Source organism: Stegodyphus dumicola, chromosome 2, assembly GCF_044657685.1.
Source record: "Stegodyphus dumicola isolate Sdum_Otavi_A_Nest chromosome 2, ASM4465768v1".
Taxonomy (NCBI): domain Eukaryota; kingdom Metazoa; phylum Arthropoda; class Arachnida; order Araneae; family Eresidae; genus Stegodyphus; species Stegodyphus dumicola.
Window position 1 is genome coordinate 247,954,968 of NC_140769.1, and position 21,248 is coordinate 247,976,215.

General features: G+C 32.1%; 1 protein-coding gene across 3 annotated transcripts in view; it reads left to right on the plus strand.

Moving 5' to 3' along the window:
* The first annotated feature begins 228 nt into the window (after positions 1–228).
* LOC118196029 (prolyl 4-hydroxylase subunit alpha-1-like) overlaps positions 229–21,248 on the plus strand; it is a 100,665-nt gene continuing 79,645 nt past the window's right edge. The window contains exons 1-2 of one of the 3 annotated variants that reach the window (XM_035367389.2): positions 229–505; positions 6,324–6,515. In XM_035367389.2, coding sequence (XP_035223280.1) covers positions 453–505; positions 6,324–6,515 — 245 coding nt within the window. In that variant the 5' untranslated portion in view covers positions 229–452. The remainder of the gene's footprint in view (positions 506–6,323; positions 6,516–21,248) is intronic. The other 2 variants (XM_035367392.2, XM_035367391.2) reach the window with 2 other exon arrangements.

The following is a 21,248-nucleotide window of genomic DNA, read 5'->3' on the forward strand; positions in this document are numbered from 1 at the left end:
TTCTTGCTACTGATCATACCAGAATATTAATTTTTCTTTTAGAAAATGCGCTTAAAAGAAATCGAACTGGTCAAACAACACATTTACAAAAAATTCTTAGAAAGGCTCTATTTGAAAATTCTATTTGAATGTTATGAACCGCGAATTTCCTTTCTCTTCTTCTACTTGGAAATGCACTGAAACATAAAGAGTTGCCCAACCCTTTGCTTTCATGGATGAAGCCAGTCTGTTGAATATCTTTTCAGAGGGAAGAAAATTATTGCAGTTTTCTCCTCACAACTGGAATTTATAATCCCCACCCATTTAAAAAAAAAAAAAATGCTGTGACATTGCACGTTGGCTATGAGAGCAACTCTTTGATGAAGAAAAAGCAGAGCACCTCTTTACTACACAGATATCCCTTCGATGAATTAGGAAATTTTGATTATTTTTTAGCGTTGTAAGACTCGTGAATGAATCTAGTTCTTTTACTATTTGTCAGTTTGGATAAAAACTGTAAAAAAAGGTAAGTGATCAGTTCAAACACTTCGCTTAATCTTTATTTAACTTAGTAAGTTGTAACAAAAATGGGTAAATATAATAATTAAGAGCTATAATAATTAATAGTAATAATATAATAATTAATATATTAAGAGCTAAATTGGTTACACTTTCCTACCTGTTTAAGTTTCAGTAAATAAGCGTATACATATTTGTATAATTCATTAAAAAATTTATTTCATATTTTAAAAAAATGAAAAATTCTAGTTTTATCCTAGCTTCAAGCTATCTAGTTTAATAGAAGCAAATAAGAATTGTTATTAAACTTTTTAATTCATCAATGAATGAGTTAAATTTATAAGATTTTTTACATTTTTTTAACAGTACAAATTTACCTTAATATTTAGTTGTTCTTTCTTAACCGATTCACGCCTTCCATATCACGCGCCATTTTTAGCCCAGAGGGGCAATTTGCTCAGAAGGGTTATTAATTTCATTTTGGCATTTTGCGTTGGTTCACTATAAATAGTTTTCACATTTTTCAAATTGTTGCCACCAAATATTAGAGCCTTGCATTATATTTAAAGAAATTAAATAATTTTATAAATTCTTCTTTACTTATGAAATTAAATAATGAAGAATCTGAATTAAATAATCGGCATCTGGAAGCTCAGATATGGAATTAGTTTTATTATCTATTTCATGTTTTATAAAACTTTAACAAATTTTTGATTAGCAAACTCAAGATTTCAAAGCGAGCAATGGCAACACTATACGAAAAGAAAAAATCTGAAAGCTTTCAGATTTTACATTACGCCGAAAGAGACTTTTTTTTTAACCTTTTGTGTGTTACCTTTATTTATTAAATGTTCTTTGCATTTTAACTATAAAATTCAATTCAACAGCAGCATCGCAAAATAATTTTAAAACGAGCATATCTTTAGAATTTTCGATACACAGTCTAAAAAGATAAAAATGTTTTTTGTTCCGTGCAGTGTTGCTATTCCTTACTTTGAAGTTGTTAATCAAAAATTCTTTAATGTTTGATAAAGTAGGAAATGGATAATAAAACAAAATCCGAATTAGAGCTTCCAGATACCAATATTAGGTGGAGGCTTACGTTATTCAAAATTTGACGGCTCTAGGTACCGTTGTTTTATCACAATGCGAGAAACATACATACACTTATACAGATTCTTTATTATGTTTATTTCTTTAACTATAATACAGGACTGTAATATTTCGTGGCAACAGTTTGAAAAGTGAATCAACGCAAAATGCCAGAACGAAATTAGTAGCATTTCTGGGCTAACGCCCTTTAGGCTATAAGGTATTTCTCCTGCCTTCCTAGTGTGCCTTCGTGGTGTGGTCAGTACACTGAGCCGGTTTTCAGAGATCCGTGGTTCGATTCCCGCCGAAGGCGATTGCTAATTTTTCATCTTGCCTACTTCTAAAAATACCTAATGTCTCTACAGTGGCGCCCTCTTAAAAGGTGTTGGATGATGATTCTCCTCACTCAGGATTTGGCGATTGGGTCCTCTAAAAACCTCAATCGCCCTTTAAAAGGGGGAGTATGTAAGGTATTTCTCCCGCCTTCCTAGCGTGCCTTCGTGGTATAGTGATCAGCACACTGAGCCGGTGTTTCAGAGGTCCGTGGTTCGATTTCCGGCGAAGGCGATTGCTAGTTTTTCCTCTTGCCTGCTTCCAAAAATACCTAGTGTCTCTACAAGGCTAAAGCCATTTGCATCTCAAGCGCGCGAGACTGTGTATCGGAAATTATAAAGATACGGTCTTTTATTTTGTAATAATACTGTTGAATTGAATTTTATGGTTTAAGTGCGAAGAACATGATATTTAATAAATAAAGGTAACATACAAAACGTTAAAAAACACGCCCCTTTGGGCGTAATATAAATTCTGAAAGCTTTCATATTTTTTTTTATTATTATTAAAATTATAAAAGTAAACCATAAATCGAATAAAGAAGCATAGGTGAAGCGACAGAAACTTAATTTGCAGTTCATAACTACCATTTGATTCAGCGACTAACTTTCAGCTTCGCAGCTAGCCAGTTCTGCTTTGGATTTCACCTGTTTGTATCGAATGTCTAACTTTGTGAGGTACGGAGATTTAAGATATATTTACGAAATTTATATTTGCCGTGGCATTAGTAACAATATAAAGAACTTCATTTCAAATTCCTTTATTTAAAAGTCACATTGCTATTTATTGTAAATTTCTCTATTTTTCAATTCAGCTAAAATTTGACCTGCACTAATATTATAAGTCCAAATGTGGTAAATTCTACATTATAGTTTAATTTTTATACTAATTTATCGTTTTCAGATTTTTCGTATGATCCAAGTATTTTTGTTATGGCAACCAATGGCAAAGCAAAGCCTTGCAAAGACTTATACGTTACTAACAATGAAAGTAGGTCTCGTAAAGTATTTAATAATCTTAAATTTTTTTTAAAATGCTGTGATAATATGAAAGGTGAGGCAGATGCAATGAAATTTATGATGTTTCAGAAGTCTTGGTCCATTTGTATCGGAAGAATGTTTATTATCCAAAATAATGATTCAGGAGAATAGAATGCTTAAATAATTTAGAAACATGGAAGGATAATGTTAATTTTATTAACAGTTAAATTTTGAGTTAAACATTCTTTCCTATCGCTTCTTGATTTCAACTTAACACTTCCGACAAGAACGTAGTTTTAGAATCCCGTCTGAATGCTAATGAGGAAGAGCGGTATTTAAGCGCGAAGTTCTACAGTCTTAGTTAGAGAGATACCAGATATTCTGGCTAGCACGCGTCCGCCTTTTTAGGCTACTCTCCCGTAAGCTATTATTACGCTCGGCCGTACTTTTGGCCCTTGATAGCTTTGCAGTCACTTAGCGTTAAGTGGCAGACTCTGTTAGAATTTTGATAGCTTCGGCTAAATCTTTTTAATTAAGATTAGTTTAGTTTATTTCTTAGTCTCTTAAGTTGAAGCCCGAGTGTCGGCTTTACTGTACAACTCCATGGAGGAGTTTCGTTAAACTTTAGTTGGAATAATAAAGGGTTATTTCATCCTTCTCACTTGTTGTTTTCTACCTCACGAACTCAAGCGATTATTCGCTTACTAGTATCTTAAGATTCCTCACTTTCAACTGTAACTTAGAAATACACAGTGGAGAATCATACAAACACTTCATTCAACATGTCCTTTTTAAAGTTCTCTATAAACTCCAACCTCTTCTAAAATGAAACATTTTTCCGGAACACGAGACCTGAAACATGAGTATTTTTATCGGCAGCATTTGAAATTCGAAATTTTGTTTGGTATATATTTTTAAATCTTTAACCCGTAGATCTTTAATTTTATAAAACCTCAAGCAAAGAAATCAAGAAATGAGTGACTGGGTGAATGTCGAATCCATATTTTGTACTTCCTTATTATAGCGGTCCCCCAAAATTTAATTGCTAATCAACCGAGATGTATCATGTAGCGAGGTATAGGAACACGTGGCGGGATATCTCGATTGGTTAGCTATTCAATCTTGGAAGCTGCTATAATAAGGAAGTACCCATATTTTTGCGAATTCTATTTGTGAGTATTACTTTCAACCACATTTGTGCTCCAATCCAATGATTAGTGAAATCATTGCTACGATAACTACGTACGTTGTTAGAAAAATACAGTAATGCACTTCTTACTGATTCATAACCATATCATAAATGCCAAATGAAATTAGGTCTTTCATTAAAAACATTTTTAACACATCGAGATAACCTTTGCTTGTTATTAGCACTTTGGAAGTTTTTTTATAGCCGATAAGAGACAACTGTTAACATTAGGCGAGCCTTTTTTCCAACGGAAATGTTACATAAGGCTATTCACCAGCCTGCTGTCTTTTGCTGTGATGATTAAACATTCTAAAAGTATGGAATGTAACCTATTTGTAAACAAAACAGGTTCCATGATCTTCCTTTTCAACAGCCTCAAGGTGATCTGCATTCATAAATGAATTCTTCTTCAGTAAGTGTGCGAAACACCCGAATATGATATTCTCCTTTCTTAAGGAAATAAAGTTCTCCAAACATGTACCTGGAAACATCAAGTTCTGTTCACTCCGTATGCAGAAGATTTAGAACTTTTTTCAACTGTTTCATTAATCTTTAGAAAGTATGTCTTTCTTTGAATTATTTCATCCAACATGCATCGAAATAGAGGTCTGTTAACTTATGACGTTATACTGGTTTTGATGGGCCAGTTGTGTGGAATTTCCTCTCATAAAAACACATTGGCGTTTTCAATTAAATGGAATTTTTGAAATACCGCGCATAAATTGCACAATAAGATATCCCATATTCTGGGTGCTGCGTTTTCAGTATCGTATAAGACAACGCACTGTAAAAGCATTTTCAGTTTTTCATAACGAAATTGTTTTCTCTTTTTAATAAATTTTAACTGATATTTAACGCCTGCTAAAGTTCTGTTATAATTCTAGAATAACTGTTCTACCAGTTTTTTCCATTTGATTTTCTTAATATGGAAAAGAAAGCCATTCAAGTAAAAAAAATAATATTAAGAAAATATTCTGCTTGTCAAATATCTTTAACAAATGGCCTAGATACCTGAAATCTTGGCAACTTATCTTCTCAAACAAAAGAATAAAGAATTTATCAATAACAGAACAGCAATAACTAACATTTTACTGAAATGACAGTTTGTAGTTAAACTCTGTATAGTCATTAGAATTTTTTTTTTTTTTTTTTTTTTTTTTTTTAGTCCAAAGGGATTTGAATCCCGAAGGACTATTAGTTTCGTTTTGGCATTTTGCGTCGGACTCATAAATGTCGGTTCACTTTTCAAACTGTTGCCACAAAATGTTAGAGTCCTGCATTATATTTGAAGAAATTAAATAATGAAAAATCTGCATAAATGTATGTATATTTCTCGTATTGTGATAAAACAACGGTACATAGAGTCATCGAATTTTGAATAACGTAATCCTCCAACGAATATGAGCATGTGAAAGACCAAATTTGAAATTTGAAATTTGTTTTATGATCGATTTCCTATTTTTTAAAACTTTGACGAATTTTTGATTAACAAACTCAAGGATTTCAAAGCGAGCAATGGCAACGTTGTGCAGAAAAAACATTTTTATCTCCAGCGCGTGAGTCTCTGTATCGGAAATTCTACAGATATGCTCGTTTTAAAACTATTTTGCGATATTGCTGTTGCACTGGATCTTATGGTTTAAGTGCGAGGAACATGATATTTAATAAAGAAAGGTAACACACAAAATGTTAAAAAACGCCCCTTTGGACGTAATTTAAAATCTGAAACATTTCAGATTTTTTTTTTTTTTTTTTTTTTTTTTTTTTTTTTTTTTTTTTTTTAAGCAGGAAACGTGAAAAATGGGTATTGCCATCGCCGGGACTGACTCGAACCCCGGACTTCTCGAATACGCATCGAGTATGCTTCAGATTACACCACGAAGGTACATGGAAAGAAGGGAGAAAATACCTTATAACTTTATGTAAATTCTAAAACCGAAAGCGTTTCTAACTTGGGAAAAATGCATGGTTACCCTACAATCTGTAAAAGTTCTCATCTAACTGCTCAATCAATTAGATACCTGAATTGTTTTCTGTATCTTAAACTTCTGCTTTAATTTTAACAGAGAATCTCAGAATCATTGTCGGTGAACAGATTAGAAACAACATTCTACTTATTATAATTTCTTTCATAGTTCGATATGGAATCTCCAACAGGAGATTTTCAATTGTCTAAGTTGTCAAATATGATTGCCTTAAACTAGCTGGAATAATAACTCATAAGTATGCAGGTTTTTCTTTCAGAATAATATGCTCGTATTTTCATTTACCATTTGGAGTGTATTGTTGAATGCATCGGTGAACGGTGAACTGTACTCTGCTTTAGCTGGACTCGAAACTCTTCTTGACACCCAGAGGTTGATCATCGATACCTTAGATCATTACATTGAGTTATCAGAAAGCAGAATCAAGAGAATTAAAAGGTAAGTGATACTTATTTAATTACATAAAATTAATCTTTATTAATGCACTCTTTGCTTAAAAAATTAATCAAATGCTCATGAGTAAGTAGCTTCTAAAGAAGTTCTAACTACAGTGTCTCGGGGCTTGTTACTTGCCATCCTATTTTGAAAATTATATAGTTTTTTATTACGTTTGGTTATTTAATATAACTGATTTGATAAGATTTGTATTTCTATTCCCAGAAGCAGCGGTTTATGTTTGGGTTACTTAGATACTTCTACGCGATACTTCTTCTAATGCCCTTGGTTCTTTATACCTGAATTTATATACTTTTAATATAGTGCCTTAATTTCTTGGGTATATTGTAAGAGGCACGTATTTATACATTCTTATAGACGTCAGAAAATTATTCTAGGCTGAATATATACGTCCTTGCCGGCCAGACACTTTTAAAGGCTGAATTTCATTGTTAAATCCAGGTTAGTCTTGCCGAGGCCCCAGTGTGCAGTATGTGCATCGAAGCCTACAGTTAGAAATCAAAGGAAATTTAAGAAAAGATTTGAAACTGACTTGAATAGGGATAGATAGTGTTATAAGTACATCTTTGAAGAAAATGGAATTTGGTTTTCTCTCACAATGAGATTTCCTTTTGGTTAAGAGCATTTAGCACCTTAAAAGTTACATGCTTTCAATAAATATTTCAATACTGCTGTTTAGGAAGTTACAGTATAACGAACCATGATACAAAGTGACATTTAGGATGCCCATAACTGAATCGTGAAACACCTAGAGGTCAAGTGCGCTAAATAAGCAAAAACATTTGCTGTGATTAATACTTGGAAAAGACTTTATGTGCTTTTTATGTGAAAAGACTTTATGTGCATTAAAACCATGATTCTTTATCTTTACATTTGATTTATGCGCCGACGACTTGAGCCAGTGCCTTTCGCACTTGTCTGTAAATAATTAAGTCATTCTTCCCTCTTACATACTTTTGTTTCATTTTTCGTCCTCTTTATGAACTAACAAATAAAGATGAGCTTCCAATACTGCATAATTTTGATTTACTTCTATATAACCTACTTCTTCAAAAAGTTCACACACAAAGCTAAAGTGCGTTGTATAGTCATATATAGGCTTACAGTACGTGCGGACACAAGGTGCAAGGACTTTTTCAAATTACAAGTACTATATGCTTGACGGATTGACAGTGGTTAATTAGTTGAAATTTATGGACTTAATGAGCTGTGAACATATACACATATTTCAGGTTATTCGTACTGTTTATACTAAGAATACTCTTTTGTACTGAAAATCTGACAATTTACCAAATTCTCATTAGTAACCGATGTGGGACATTGTTGAATTTTATTTGTAATTATTGAATTTGTTTTATTGCTAACTGAAACTATAAATTTAATCATGGCATTTAAAAATAATGCAATAAAAATGGTATTTCAAGGAGCTGTAAGTCGTGAGTTATCAATAAATTTAACGTGATCACATTCAGTTTTAAAGCAGAAAGTAAATTTTGCAAGTAAACCTGCAACAGAATTTATACAAACAAAATATATTATTTACACATATATATTATTAAAAATTATACATTATTATATAATATATAATTTTTAATAATATTATATAATAATTATATATTGTTATATAATATATATATTTATAATATATTTTGTATAAAATATATAAATATACAATATATACAAAATATATTATTTACACATATATTATTATTAAAAAACATAAGTTCAGACGTTAGCTTTTCAAAAATTTCATAAGACACATTGTTCAGAAGGGATTTCTTTTTTTATAATTTTGCACAAAGTATGAGGTAAAAATTCCTCTCTCTCTCTCTCCCCCTCTTCCTCCTCTTTCTGTCTTACTCTCTTCCCCCTACCTCTCTCTGTGTGTATATTCACGAAATCTAAACACATAGTTTTGTACTCGGATATGTACATCTCGAAGCTCAAATTTTAAATATTAAAATTTTACTTCTGTTACTTCGTGTTTCACACGAACTTAATAAATTTTTGATTCATTAACAGCGATTTAAGAGCTATGCAACACCGTGATGCGACTCCCAACACAAAGGAACTTTATTTTCTCTTTCAGATTTTATCTGTTCGTTATTGACTTACAGATCAAGCAATTCAAAATCAGTGAACGTAATATTTAATAATGTTTTTTTTTTTGCTTTATCATCTAATTAATTTAAGTGAAAATATGTTTAGTTTACGATACATCTAATTAACAATTTTTATGAAACATTTGCGGTATGTTTTTTCGTGATAAAGCGCCATATGATGTGGATTTTCCCCCAAAAAATCATTAGCTTTTTTCCGGGTACAGTTGCATTCTCATCAGTGCTAAATTAATTCCTCAATTCACTACTTTATCTTTATCATAAGTTCTAATGGGGGAAAAGCTGGAGCTGGATAATTACAAACTCTTAGTAAGAAGTGCGTGAAAGAAAAAACTGAGAAACCCTGCTTCAAGCAAAATTTTTGCCATTCCATTCTGTAGCGACATTTCGGTAAACTTACCATCGAAAACTAGAAATATTTATTTCTTTTTTACTTCCTTGTACAAAGTAAAGGAAGTATTGTGATCACGAAAAATATTGTAAAATGGAATCGAAAGAGATTTTTTTCATGACTTATGTATGTACTTCGCATCACTCAAAAACGATAGCCTCAGAAAGTTGAAGTTTTGTACATAGGACTGCTATAACATGTAGTTGCGCACCTCCCTTTTTGGTTGCAATCGGCCTCGCGAAAAGCATACGTATATAAATGTATACCCGCTCTGTGCACCGGCTTGGTGATTTCACTTTCTTATACTTATATGTTGGTAAATCGTTCATTTTTTTGATTTAAAAACGATTGAATTATGTTAGTTTTATCTTCCGGTTAAGGTATGTATGTCTTTAGTTAATCTGCATGCAAGAGTTGTAGAATTATCAACAATTTAAAAATTGTTTAAGTGCGGTTAATTTTTTTACCATAGCAGCTATATTCGTTTACATTTGAAACTTAGCAGAATAATAAATTAATTGTTTTCTGTAACTTCAGTGTCTTTTTGCCGAGTGGAACCAAAAGGAAACTTTTAAGTTTTATGTAACTTTAAACAAGATTAAATCTGCCTGCTGGCCGAATTGCTTGTCTTTGCATAGAAACTGTTATTTTAATTGTAAAAATTGTTTTTTTAATTGTTTTAACTATATTCGGTGTTTTATGTTTTTTCGTATGTTTCAATTTTTTAATGAACGTATTTTGAATTTTTATGTATTTTTGCCTTCCGCGAAGTGAGAACTGAATTACTTGAATGAGAAATATATCTCCGATAAAATTCGAGGAAATAAGTTTAAATGAAATGCAGCAAAAAATATAGACCGTGCAACGAAGTAATGTAGTATCCACATCAGATATTTTTTGTAGAACTCTGAAACTCTTTTGTAGGCTCTGAAACTGCCACAGAAGCATTACTCCCCCCCACCCATTTACCAGATGTCTTGACCTACTTATAATTTCGCGTCAAATCAAGATTCACTGTCTTCTTCTTGTATTTAACAATGCTGGATATTCAAGAGAAAAATTTGTTTTGTTATTCATAGTCTTTTACCTGGAAATAAACAAAGACAATTCCCTAAAGAGACGCTTTCAAATAAACAGTAGTTTCTGTTGCAATGTCAGCTGAAAGGAGTGGAAGTGCATATCTGTTCCCCGTCTTCCTAAGTTTTTATGTTTCTGATATAACCTGCTGTAGACAGAAAGTCTTCCTTTCCCGTCTTCCTGAGCCTTTTATGATCCTGATACAATTCGCTGTGGAGAGAACGGGACAGTCATCGATCAATTACCTCCTTTCATTTTCGCTGCATTCTGAGGGTATGGTAAATGCGATGAATTTAAGCGATGAATCTCCCCTTAGGGTAACTATCCAGAACGCATGTATCGTTGCTGATGCCTGAAGACACTTTTCAAATCCGAGAGTTGTAAACGGCAAAGTGGGTGCAATACCAGCAGACAAAAATTTTATTCCAAGGTACAAGATTTTTAAGTATATAAACAGAAATAAATGCGTACAATTAGAACTAAAAATTTGCTTGAAATATTCCAAGTTTAAGTTTCAAGACTGTTAAAAAATGAAACTTTCACGAAAATTCCAATCAAAATTATAGCAGAGTTTTTAAAAATAATGTTTCTTCCAACACGATCGCCGCTCGAAAGAAAAAGAATAGAACCACGTGTTAAAGGGAAAAAAAGACAGAATTTAACAGGGAACAATACAAATATCTCACTAAAACGTTTGGTATGAAATTTTTCTGTGCGAATACTGGGTTTAGCCTCTATGGTTCTATTCTGCTTTTAGCATATGGCAGGAGGGTGATCCTTGGTGCGAAATTTGACATTTCTGAATTTCATTCCTTTTTTAGAATTTCTTTACATGAAATCTTATATTGTACAGGTATGCCTCTTGTCACCCGTTTTTCCTACAACACGCACTCACTCTTACATAGTAAAAAAAAAAAAAAATATGACGTGTACACTGCATGACTTCCTTGTACGGAATATTAAATTATACGCATTTTTTCCTTGCATTTTGTTTAAACTTATTTAATTGAATTAAATCTACTTCGCCGACAGCGCATAAACCACAATAGAATAAATGCATTCTTTAAAATTCACTCTATTTGTTTACCATAGCGACACTCTGGCGCTAGGTTCACTTAACAGTATTATATTTCGTTCATATTATAACTCAGAATGCACAAAATTTATATCATTTAAAGAATTATCTAATCGTTGCCACATGTTCTGTTCAAATACTATAATAAAGTTAGAACGATGTATAATAGAAATTAAGCAAACAAAACAAAAATGAAACAGTTTTTCACAGAGGACTGAGTATTTCTCATTCAATTAATTCAGTTCTCACTTCGCGACAAGGCAAAAATGCATAAAAACTCAAAATATCTTTATTAAAAATTACGAAGTAAATCTTAAACATTTATTTCCTCGAAAAAATTCCAGAAAGGATTAAGTATGATTTAATTGGCAATAATAAATGAAGGCGTTATCCTTGTTCTTGCGAAGCTAAGTTTCTCTAGACTGGCAACTCCACTAGTCTGCTGTTTCAAATGTAAACAATCAATGGCCGCCATAAAAAAAAGGCTTAGCGACACTTAAACAACTTTAAAATTGTCGATAATTCTAAAAATATTGCATACAGATTTACTAAAAGCATAAAAACCTTAACCGGAAGATAAAAACAACATAATTCAATCATTTTTAAAGCAAAAAATGTACAAAATTTACAAACATATAGGAGTAAAGAAACTGTGATCACTGAGCCGGGTAACAGAGTGGATATATATATAAATATATTTATATATGTTTGGCGCGGCCGATTGCAACCAAAATACGAGGTGCACATCTACATGTTATAGTAGACCTATATACAAAATTTCAACTTTCTGAGGCTACTCGTTTTCCAGTTATGCGAGATACGTACGTACATACGTACATACGTTCGTACAGACGCACGAAAAATTCTGTTCAGAATTCATTTTAAAGCAGTTTTATAATTTTTTTGGAGGAAAAGAGTATTTTATTCTGTCCTTACGTACAGATATCACGCAAAAACATCGTTAAATTGCATTCGAAAGCGGTCAAAATGGATATTTTCGTTGAAATATGCTGCCTGAAACTTTCGCGATTACAATACTTCCTTTTTACTTCGTAAAAGGAAGTAAAAATTTACAAAAATCCTCCTATAACAAGGTAATATGTTCCCATTTTAGCACATTAAAGGATATGCGTAAACTCACTTATAAGACTTCACGAATGTACATATTTCTATAACACGACTTTATCCCAAACATTTACGAAATTAAGATATGTATAATGGTATCATATATAGTACAAAATAAGAAGCTGTTGATATACACACACAAAACTAAAAGAAATTCTGAAACCAACTGCATTTTCTTACATCGAAATTCTTTTGAAATTAAGTCGTGCGCATCCTTTACACAGTATGTATTATCTTGTGTTCCATAGTACCTTGTATAAATTCTGTAATTGTGATTTGGGTAAATACTTTTAGGTATGTGTTACTAAATAGTTTTGTCGTTTTTAGGAATATTCATTGTGAAATTATATTTCAGTCCCGAACTATGTCTCAAGGTAAAAATCTAGCATTTAAATGAAAATTTATATCTTTAGGAGATGGAAATACAAATTTTGAATAGTTTGTTAAGGACATTTAGTACTGCCAAATCGACGAAATTACTTATTTTTCCATTTTAAGGTATTTTTTTGCTATAAAAATACCTTAATACCTTTCCTACACTGAAGAAAATTTTTGAAATGATCTGACGATAATAAATGGCATAAAAAGGCTTTTAAAATTTCGACAACTTTTTAAATGTCACCCACCCCCTTAGTGTTTATTTTTTTTACTTCTTAATTATTTCAGTAATTTATTAAAAACAAGTATAAAATAAGAAGAATGTAATTAAATGTCACTGCAACTCTCAGTGAACTTTGTTTATTTGTTTATATGTATAAATCGATTTATTTAAATATTAAGTAAGAAAATTGTTTTCTCTACTTTTAAACTGGCAGGTTTATATATATAGTGTATATATTCGCCTCAGCAAATATTTCTATGTATACTACCAATCAATTTTTCTATGCTTCTTCAAAAATTGAAATTATTTGTGATAAGACACAACAGAAAGATGTGGCGTAATAAAATTGATTAAGTTCCTGACTGCAGAATTATTGAAAATCGTGCTGGAACAGACATTAAACTCCTTAATTAATTAAAATACACCGAAATTAATATATACGAGACCAAATGGTTAAAAGAAGAGAAGAAATCACAGTATGCTTTTGAGAGGGTTTAAATCAAATGTTGTATGTCTGTTCAAATTTCAAATTTTGCTTTTTTAAAAAATGAATAAAACGACAAGTTAATGTTATTAATATAAAATGTTTTAATATCGATTGTAAATGTTTCCAAATATATATTATAATTACTTCATTTATTAAAACTGGTTTTACAAAAAAACATGTTTTAAAACATGTTTTACAACATTTTTGAAACATGTTTTACAAAACAAAAGTGGGTAAAAAAAAACTGTACTTGCATTTTATGATCTTCCTCCAATATTTCTGGTGATATAAGGATTTAAATAAATGCTTGTAATTTACGTTTATATTAACCAATTAAGTGGTATCAGATTTTATTATATATATATATATATATATGTAGACTTTGACTTGATTCACAGCATGAGAGCACGAAGTAATATTTAAATGTTTATTTAATATAAAGAAATAAAATAATTAAGAAAAGTATATAAAGATGAAGTTAACGGTATGCAGGATTAACATAATGATGTAAAGGCATAACATCGAAAGCACAATTAAAGTTTATAAACTCTTGAAGACGTGTGAGCCGTCTGCTCACGTCTGCCATCCACTCTCGACCAGGTCTCAGCGCTGTCTGGGATGATTCTTACTGCGCTGGGCTGTATTGATGGTATACTGATGACGTCATAATCCTGGTATTCTAATTCAGCATTGGATGTTATGATTTCCACATATATATATATATGTGTGTGTGTGTGTGTGTGTGTATTGAAATCAGTAATAAAATTTTTAAAAAATTTGAAATGATTTAATGACCATTTAGGGGAATTTAGATTCTTTAAACTACGTTTTCTTTGTTTGCACTTTATCGATAAATCGTTTTACTTAAAATCCTTTGACTTGTAGAGATATGAGCTGAATTATTTAATATTTTTACTGCTTGTTTAGAATTATATATTTAATAGAAACAAGGCTGGGACTGAAAAGAAAAATTATTGGAAGTGAATATGTGATTGAGATAATATTTTTTTCAGTTTTCTTCTTGGAAATTAATTGAAAAATTGATCCTTAACGGTATTAAGAAAACTCCAATAAATACAATAAAAAATTTGGAGGAAAAATATTGAAAATTGTAGGATAAGGAATACATTTTAATTGTTAAATTTTTCTTCAAAAAATTTAAATTAAAAAAAATTACTGCAAAAACGTTTTTCAGCTTAAAATCAATACCGGCTTAAAGTCAGATTAAAATCATTCACAAAAAACGTATTTTCTGTGAACCTATTTACAATGTTAAAGGAGAGTTTTTTGAGGCCTGAACTTATTCAGAAATTTTAAATAATGGTTAATATTGTTTTATTTATTTTTTATTGTTTTTGGAATGGCAACGAAAAGATTATTCAATTTTGTTGTTCTAAAAAATTATTCATGTTTGCTAAGAGCTTTAATAAAGCTTATTTTTGAATTAAAAAATGCGGCTTAAAGTTATTTAATGAAACGGAGTTTTAATTATAAATATTAATTTGAAATCAGGAGCCAATAATTGGTGACCTGGAATATGGATTTTAAAGTGAATATGGTTGAAGACGATAAAACGGATGAAGATACTAACACGAACTGTGCAAGATAAGTGTTAAAATTCCTCCATTTTGGTTGGATCGCCCTGAAATCTGCTTTTTTTTCAAGTTGAATCTCAGCTTAAGATAAATGGAATTGTTTCGGAGGAAACGAAATTTGACTACTTAGTATCACAGTTAGAACCCAAATATATTGAGAACATGTGGGATATAGTTTCAAGTAATTCCGCTACTAAATATGCAGAATCCAAAGCAAGGCTTCTGGATTTATTTATGGAAAGTGAAAGTACTCGAATTAAAATCTTCTTACAGGAATCGACTTAGGCATTTTGAAACCAAGTAAATTATTATAAAAATTAAAATATGTTGCAACATCGGATGTGTCCGAAAATTTAATCAAAACGCTATGGTTGGAGAAATTGCTGGATTATATGCCTAATATAATACTTGTTAGTGAATTACTCAAGTTGGTGATCATGCTGATAAAATTTCAGATATGACGCCTACTAATCAGATTTGTGGTATATCAACATCTGGTAATTGCTCGAATACAGAACTGTTAATGAAAATTCAATCCCTTGAACAGCGAATTGCGTAAATGACTGTTAATCATATATCGATACCACGATTTAGGAACAACTCTCAGTCCCGCAGACGATATCGCAGTACTTCTAGGAAAAGATTTAATCCTAAAGGAAAATATTGTTTTTATCATTTCCGTTTTGGTAACAAATGTCATCAGGATAAATGTACTCAACCATGCAGTTAGTCAACTTATAGGTCATCCAATCAAGGAAACGACAATGCGCAGTATAGGAGGCGGCAAGCTCTACCGATAATGTGCCAGTGTCTCCAATTTCGCCTATTTTTCAGAGATAAAAAATGAAACTGCGTTTCTTAGTTGGATAGTGGTGCAGACGTTAGCACTTCACCCGCATCAACACAAGATAAGCAATCCGCGGAATTCAAGTTGTACGCAGCGAATTTTACTGAAATTGAAATATATGGTACAAAAATGTTAACACTTGATTTGAGACTTGGACATAAATTCCAATTTCTATTTGCAGTGGCCAAAATTAATAAAAGTATTTTGGGAGTTAATCTTCTTAACAAATTTAAATTAATAATTGATTTGCATAGCAAGAAACTGGAGTAACTCAACTAAAGCTAAATGGTGGAGTTGCTTCCATGAGTAAAAAGAGTGATATCGTTACAGTAAACCAATCGACAAAATTTCATACTCTTCTAAAACAATACTCAGAGTTAAGCAAACCAAATTTGTTCTTATCAGGTTTAAAACATAATGTTCATTGCAGTAGTTAAGCAAGAGGGAAATTCATGTTGAACAATAGCATAATAAGACCTTAAGTTCTCAATGGGCAAGTCCTCTGTGGTGCTAAAAAAAGATGGTAATCTTTCCCATGTGGAGGTTATAGACAGGTAAATGATAGAATTGTTCCTGATATGTATCCTATTCCTAGGATTGAGGACTTCCATCATATTTTGAAAGGTGCACATATTCATTCCAAAATAGATTTATTTAAAGCCAATTATCAAGTGCCCATTGCCGAAGAAGAGAGATGTAAAACCGCAATTATTACTCCTTTTGGATTATATGAATTTAATGTAATGAGCTTTGGTTTGAGAAATGCACCAGCAAAGTTTCAGAGATTTATAAATACAGTTCTTTCTGGTCTAAAATTTGCTTTTTGCTACTTAGATGACATTGTGATAGTATCTGCTAGTGAAGAACAATACAGAATCCATTTGAAGCTAGTGCTTAGAAGATTAAATGGACTCCGCATTAACGCTTCAAATGCATCTTTGGTACACAAGAAATAGAATTCTTGGGTTATTTAATTAATATTCAAGGATCACGACCTTTACCTGACCAAGTCCAAACTACTGTTAATTACAAATTTCCAACAACCATTCACGAACTCAGAACATTCTTAAGCCTTATTAATTTTTATCGGCAATATTTAAAAATGCATCAAAAAAACCAATCTCTCCTACATGACTACCTTAAAGGAGCACGGGAAGAAGATAAACGAAAAATTCAGTGGACAGATGAAGCAAAGAAACAGTTTCAGCAATGCAAAGATGATTTAGGCAATATAACGCTCAACATTTCCAAATCATGAACTACTTCTGTCATTTTATACAGATGGTTCATATTCGGCGATTGAAGCGATTCAACGATTTGAAGATAAGGGAGGAAACCTATTGCATTTTATTCCGAATAACTAAACGAAGCACAAAAGGATTACAGTACTTACGATAGAGAATTACTAGGAATTTACCTTTCCACCAAACACATCAAATTTTTACTGGAAGGAAGAACACTTAAAATATTCACAGACTCTAAACCCATAATCTTTGCATTTAAATAAAAGCTAGAAAAAGCATCACCTCTTAGAGATTTACAATACATCTCTCAATTTTCAACTGATATATAGCACATAGAAGGTCGAGACAACATCGTTGTAGATTCGTTATCTAAAATTGAAGAAATTTCTTTGATCGACTATGATAAAATTGCAGATAAACAAATTATGGGTAAAGAATTGCAAAATTTGAAAACATCAGCAATTTCCCTGAACTGCAAGCAGTATCCTTCTGGTAAGTCTTTGTGATGTGAAAAACTTCAACGAATAATATCAGACCATATATCTCTGACAGTTATAGCAAGAAAATATTTCATCAAATGCATAACGCAGCCCATAACTAGGTCATCTGTAAAGTTCTTATCGTCTAAATTTATTTGGCCAAGTATCCGTAAAGATGTGCAGCTTTGGACTCTATCTTGCATGGCTTTCCAAAAAAGTAAACTTAGTCAGCACACAAAATCAAGTTTCGATGATTTTCAGTTGCCTTCAGAAATACTTTGTGACGTGTATATTTATCTCATTGGACCACTACCGCCATCAAATGGGAATATTTATTGTCTCACTTGCACTGACTGATACTCTAACTGGGTGGAAGTTATTTCGATTAACAACATTTCAGCAGACACAGTTGCCAAAGCATTTTATTCTAACTGGATTCCAAGATTTGGTACGCCATCTTGCCTAGTCACAGATCGTGGAGTGCAGTTTAGTTCAGAGTTGTTCAACAACCCATCAAAAATATGTGGAATAAAATTCCAACGTACAAACTGAATATTGTACATACTGAATTTTAGAAATCTGATTTTACTTTAAAGATTTTAAACATCAACTTGAATCTTGCGCTACCGCAGAATACCGGCTGTCTGTTATAAAAATATTAGTAGAGATATTGACTTGATATCTATACAAGAGCTTTATTATGTGAATAATAATTTGGCATATGTGGACCCAGAGTGGAGGATAATGAATGCTCACATTAGGAGGACAGCTATTTATGTTTTAAATAGAAATTTAGATTTTATAGTGGATGTTGTTGAAGATAATATTTTTGCTATATCTGTAATTACCTCTAACAATGAATTTAGAGTCTTGTCCACCTACTTCTCACCGCATGAAGATTTGAATATTCATCTTGCGAGAGTGGAAGAGACAAAACATAGATACAAGTATCTTATTATTGCTGACGATTTTAATGCTAGACATTATAACTGGGGAGCACATAATGTGGATGCACAAGGTCTCTTACTTAACGACAACATGATTGGGTTTTAGTTAAAGAAGATTCTCCTCCTACTTTTACGTCGCCAGTGGGAGTGGGTTGGATGGACATAGTCCTTGGTACACAGGGCACTGATTTTAATAAAGTATGTATGGAAGGTTTAGAGGAAGAATAATTGAGTGACCATAAATACATATATATATAAATTTTGATTATGTGGAATGTAGAAAAAGTGAGAAAAAACGTATCCCTACAAATAAATATTGGATTCAAAAGTTTAGTTAACATTTTAGAGAGGATATGTTGGAATTTGAAAGTCACATTGTGGACTCAAAGAACTGTTATGAACTAAGCGGTAAGTTATTAAAAAAACTAAAATCGGAAATGAATACGAAACTCACAATTTCTTATAAAGGATATGGTCGAAAATTTCATTCTGCCTGGTGGACTTCGGATTTAGATTCTCAAAGAAGAAGAGTAAAGGAGCTTTCAGATTACGACTTTGGATGATGCCGTGAGATTGAAGAGAAAAGTTATTTATAAATGTGAATTGGCTAAGTATAAGATGAATATTAAGCAAGCGAAAAAAAGGTACAAAGTAAATAGTTTTCTGCTTAGTAGTGAAAATTATGATAAGAACTATAAAATGGCGAAAAAGAAGATTAGACAGGATTTGCTCTTACAAAGAAATAAGAAGACGATTACCGAACCGTTTCAGAAATCTATAATGGATGATTTATTAGGCATACAATACCCTACTGAAGATATTGGTCATAGATGAGTTCGTGCTGTTCTAAAGGCCATTTTCTTACTATGAAGCATTCGAAGTGATCCACAGCTTGAGAAATAAATGTGCCGCCGGACCCGACGGAATTGGAGCCTTATTGATACAATAATTATTTGAAGACTACTCCTCTGTTTTCATTATTTTGTTCAATCAATGTTTGCACTATGCCTTCTTCCTGGAAACGTGGAAAATCGCAAGGATTGTTTTCATTCCAAAAGGAAACGGATCTTTGAGACCGATATGCTTGCTGAAGACTTTGGGGAAGATCTATGATAAACTAATTACAATAAGACTGATGTTTTATCAGCAAACGACTGGGAATGTACCTGATAATCAGTATAGATTTACAAGGGGAAGATCTATAATGTATTTCTCAAGCCTTCTTAGCATGCCTTCGTAGTGTAGTGGTCAGCACGCTGGACGCGTATTCGAGAGATCCGTGGTTCGAGTCCTGGCGAAGGCATTGGTCATTTTTCATCTCTCCTGCTTTAAAAAAAAACCTGATGTCTCTACATATCAACGGATCAAGCGTTGTATAAGGTTATAAGTGAAGTCCGGCAGAAACGTAAAGAATATCATATGGCCCTGGTTTCGTTTGATGTTCGGGGTTCCTTTGATTCAGTTAAATGGAGCTCCCTTCTTGGGGATTAGAATATTTGAAAATATCTGATAATCTACTTGTGGTATTAAGAAATTATTTTAAAAATCGATGGATCCTAGTTACGGATGAAAATGAACAGGTACTGACTAAACATCAGTTGTTCAAGGGATGCCCACAGGGCTCATGTTCTACACCCCTGTTCTGGGGCGTCATCCCCAATAAGTTAATATATAATATTGACTTGAAAAATGTAGATTTTTTTTGTTATGCTGATGACTTTTTATTTCTATTATATGAAAAATCGCTTAATAAATTGGAAAATTTATTTAATGACTTAGTGTAGGTATTGCAAAATTGGAACTCGCAAGAAAACATAGAATTTAATTTAGAAAAGCCCTATGCAAAGTTTTTCCCGCAGGGTGGTAGCATTACTAGCCCTCCCAAGTTAAAATATAATGCTAAGCGATTAAAGTTCGTTGAAAAGATGAAATACCTAGGTGTTATTATAGATACGAAATTATATTTTTTGGATCATTTTAAGATGTACAAAAACGAACTGATGGTATTTTGAAATATTATCGCAATACTTTTACTGCGGAAACTCTTGCAAAGAAGAGCTCTGCCTTGCTGTTTATGTTTAAAAATGTAGTAATTCCAGTTGTTATGTATGGCATTGGCGCATGGGGCTGCAGGGCGGAGGAACTTGTGAGAATTAGACAGAAATTAGGTACAATACAGAGAGGCTGGATGCTTGCGGCTACGCGTGCTTTCCGGATCGTTTCAACGGAGGTGGCTTGTGTGCTTGCCGATGTGCCTCCCCTCTCATATCATATGGCTTTTTCTATGACATATTTTTAAAGAAAAACAAATATATTACATCATTGGAAATCTCTAATATAGAATTAAAAAGTGATGTCTTTGAAGAATGCCTTGAATTGATTCCCCCTGCAAATAAAAGTTGGACTAAATTATGATCGATTAGTATGTACTGTAAATGAATATGATACTTATACTGATGGTTCGGGCCTAGGAGGAAACGTTGGTTGCGCATTTGTGGTGTATTACTACGGAACTGAGATTGACCACAAAAAATTCTTATTAAACTTTACGAATGCAGTGTACCAGGCCGAATTATATTATTATTACCGAATGCAGTGTACCAGGCCGAATTATATTATTATTAGTGTACCAATCACTTCCTGCGCTTGGGTTTGATAATAAACTTGTTGTAAATATTAAAATGAAATATAGAAATCTATGCACAAAATATAATATTAAGATACATT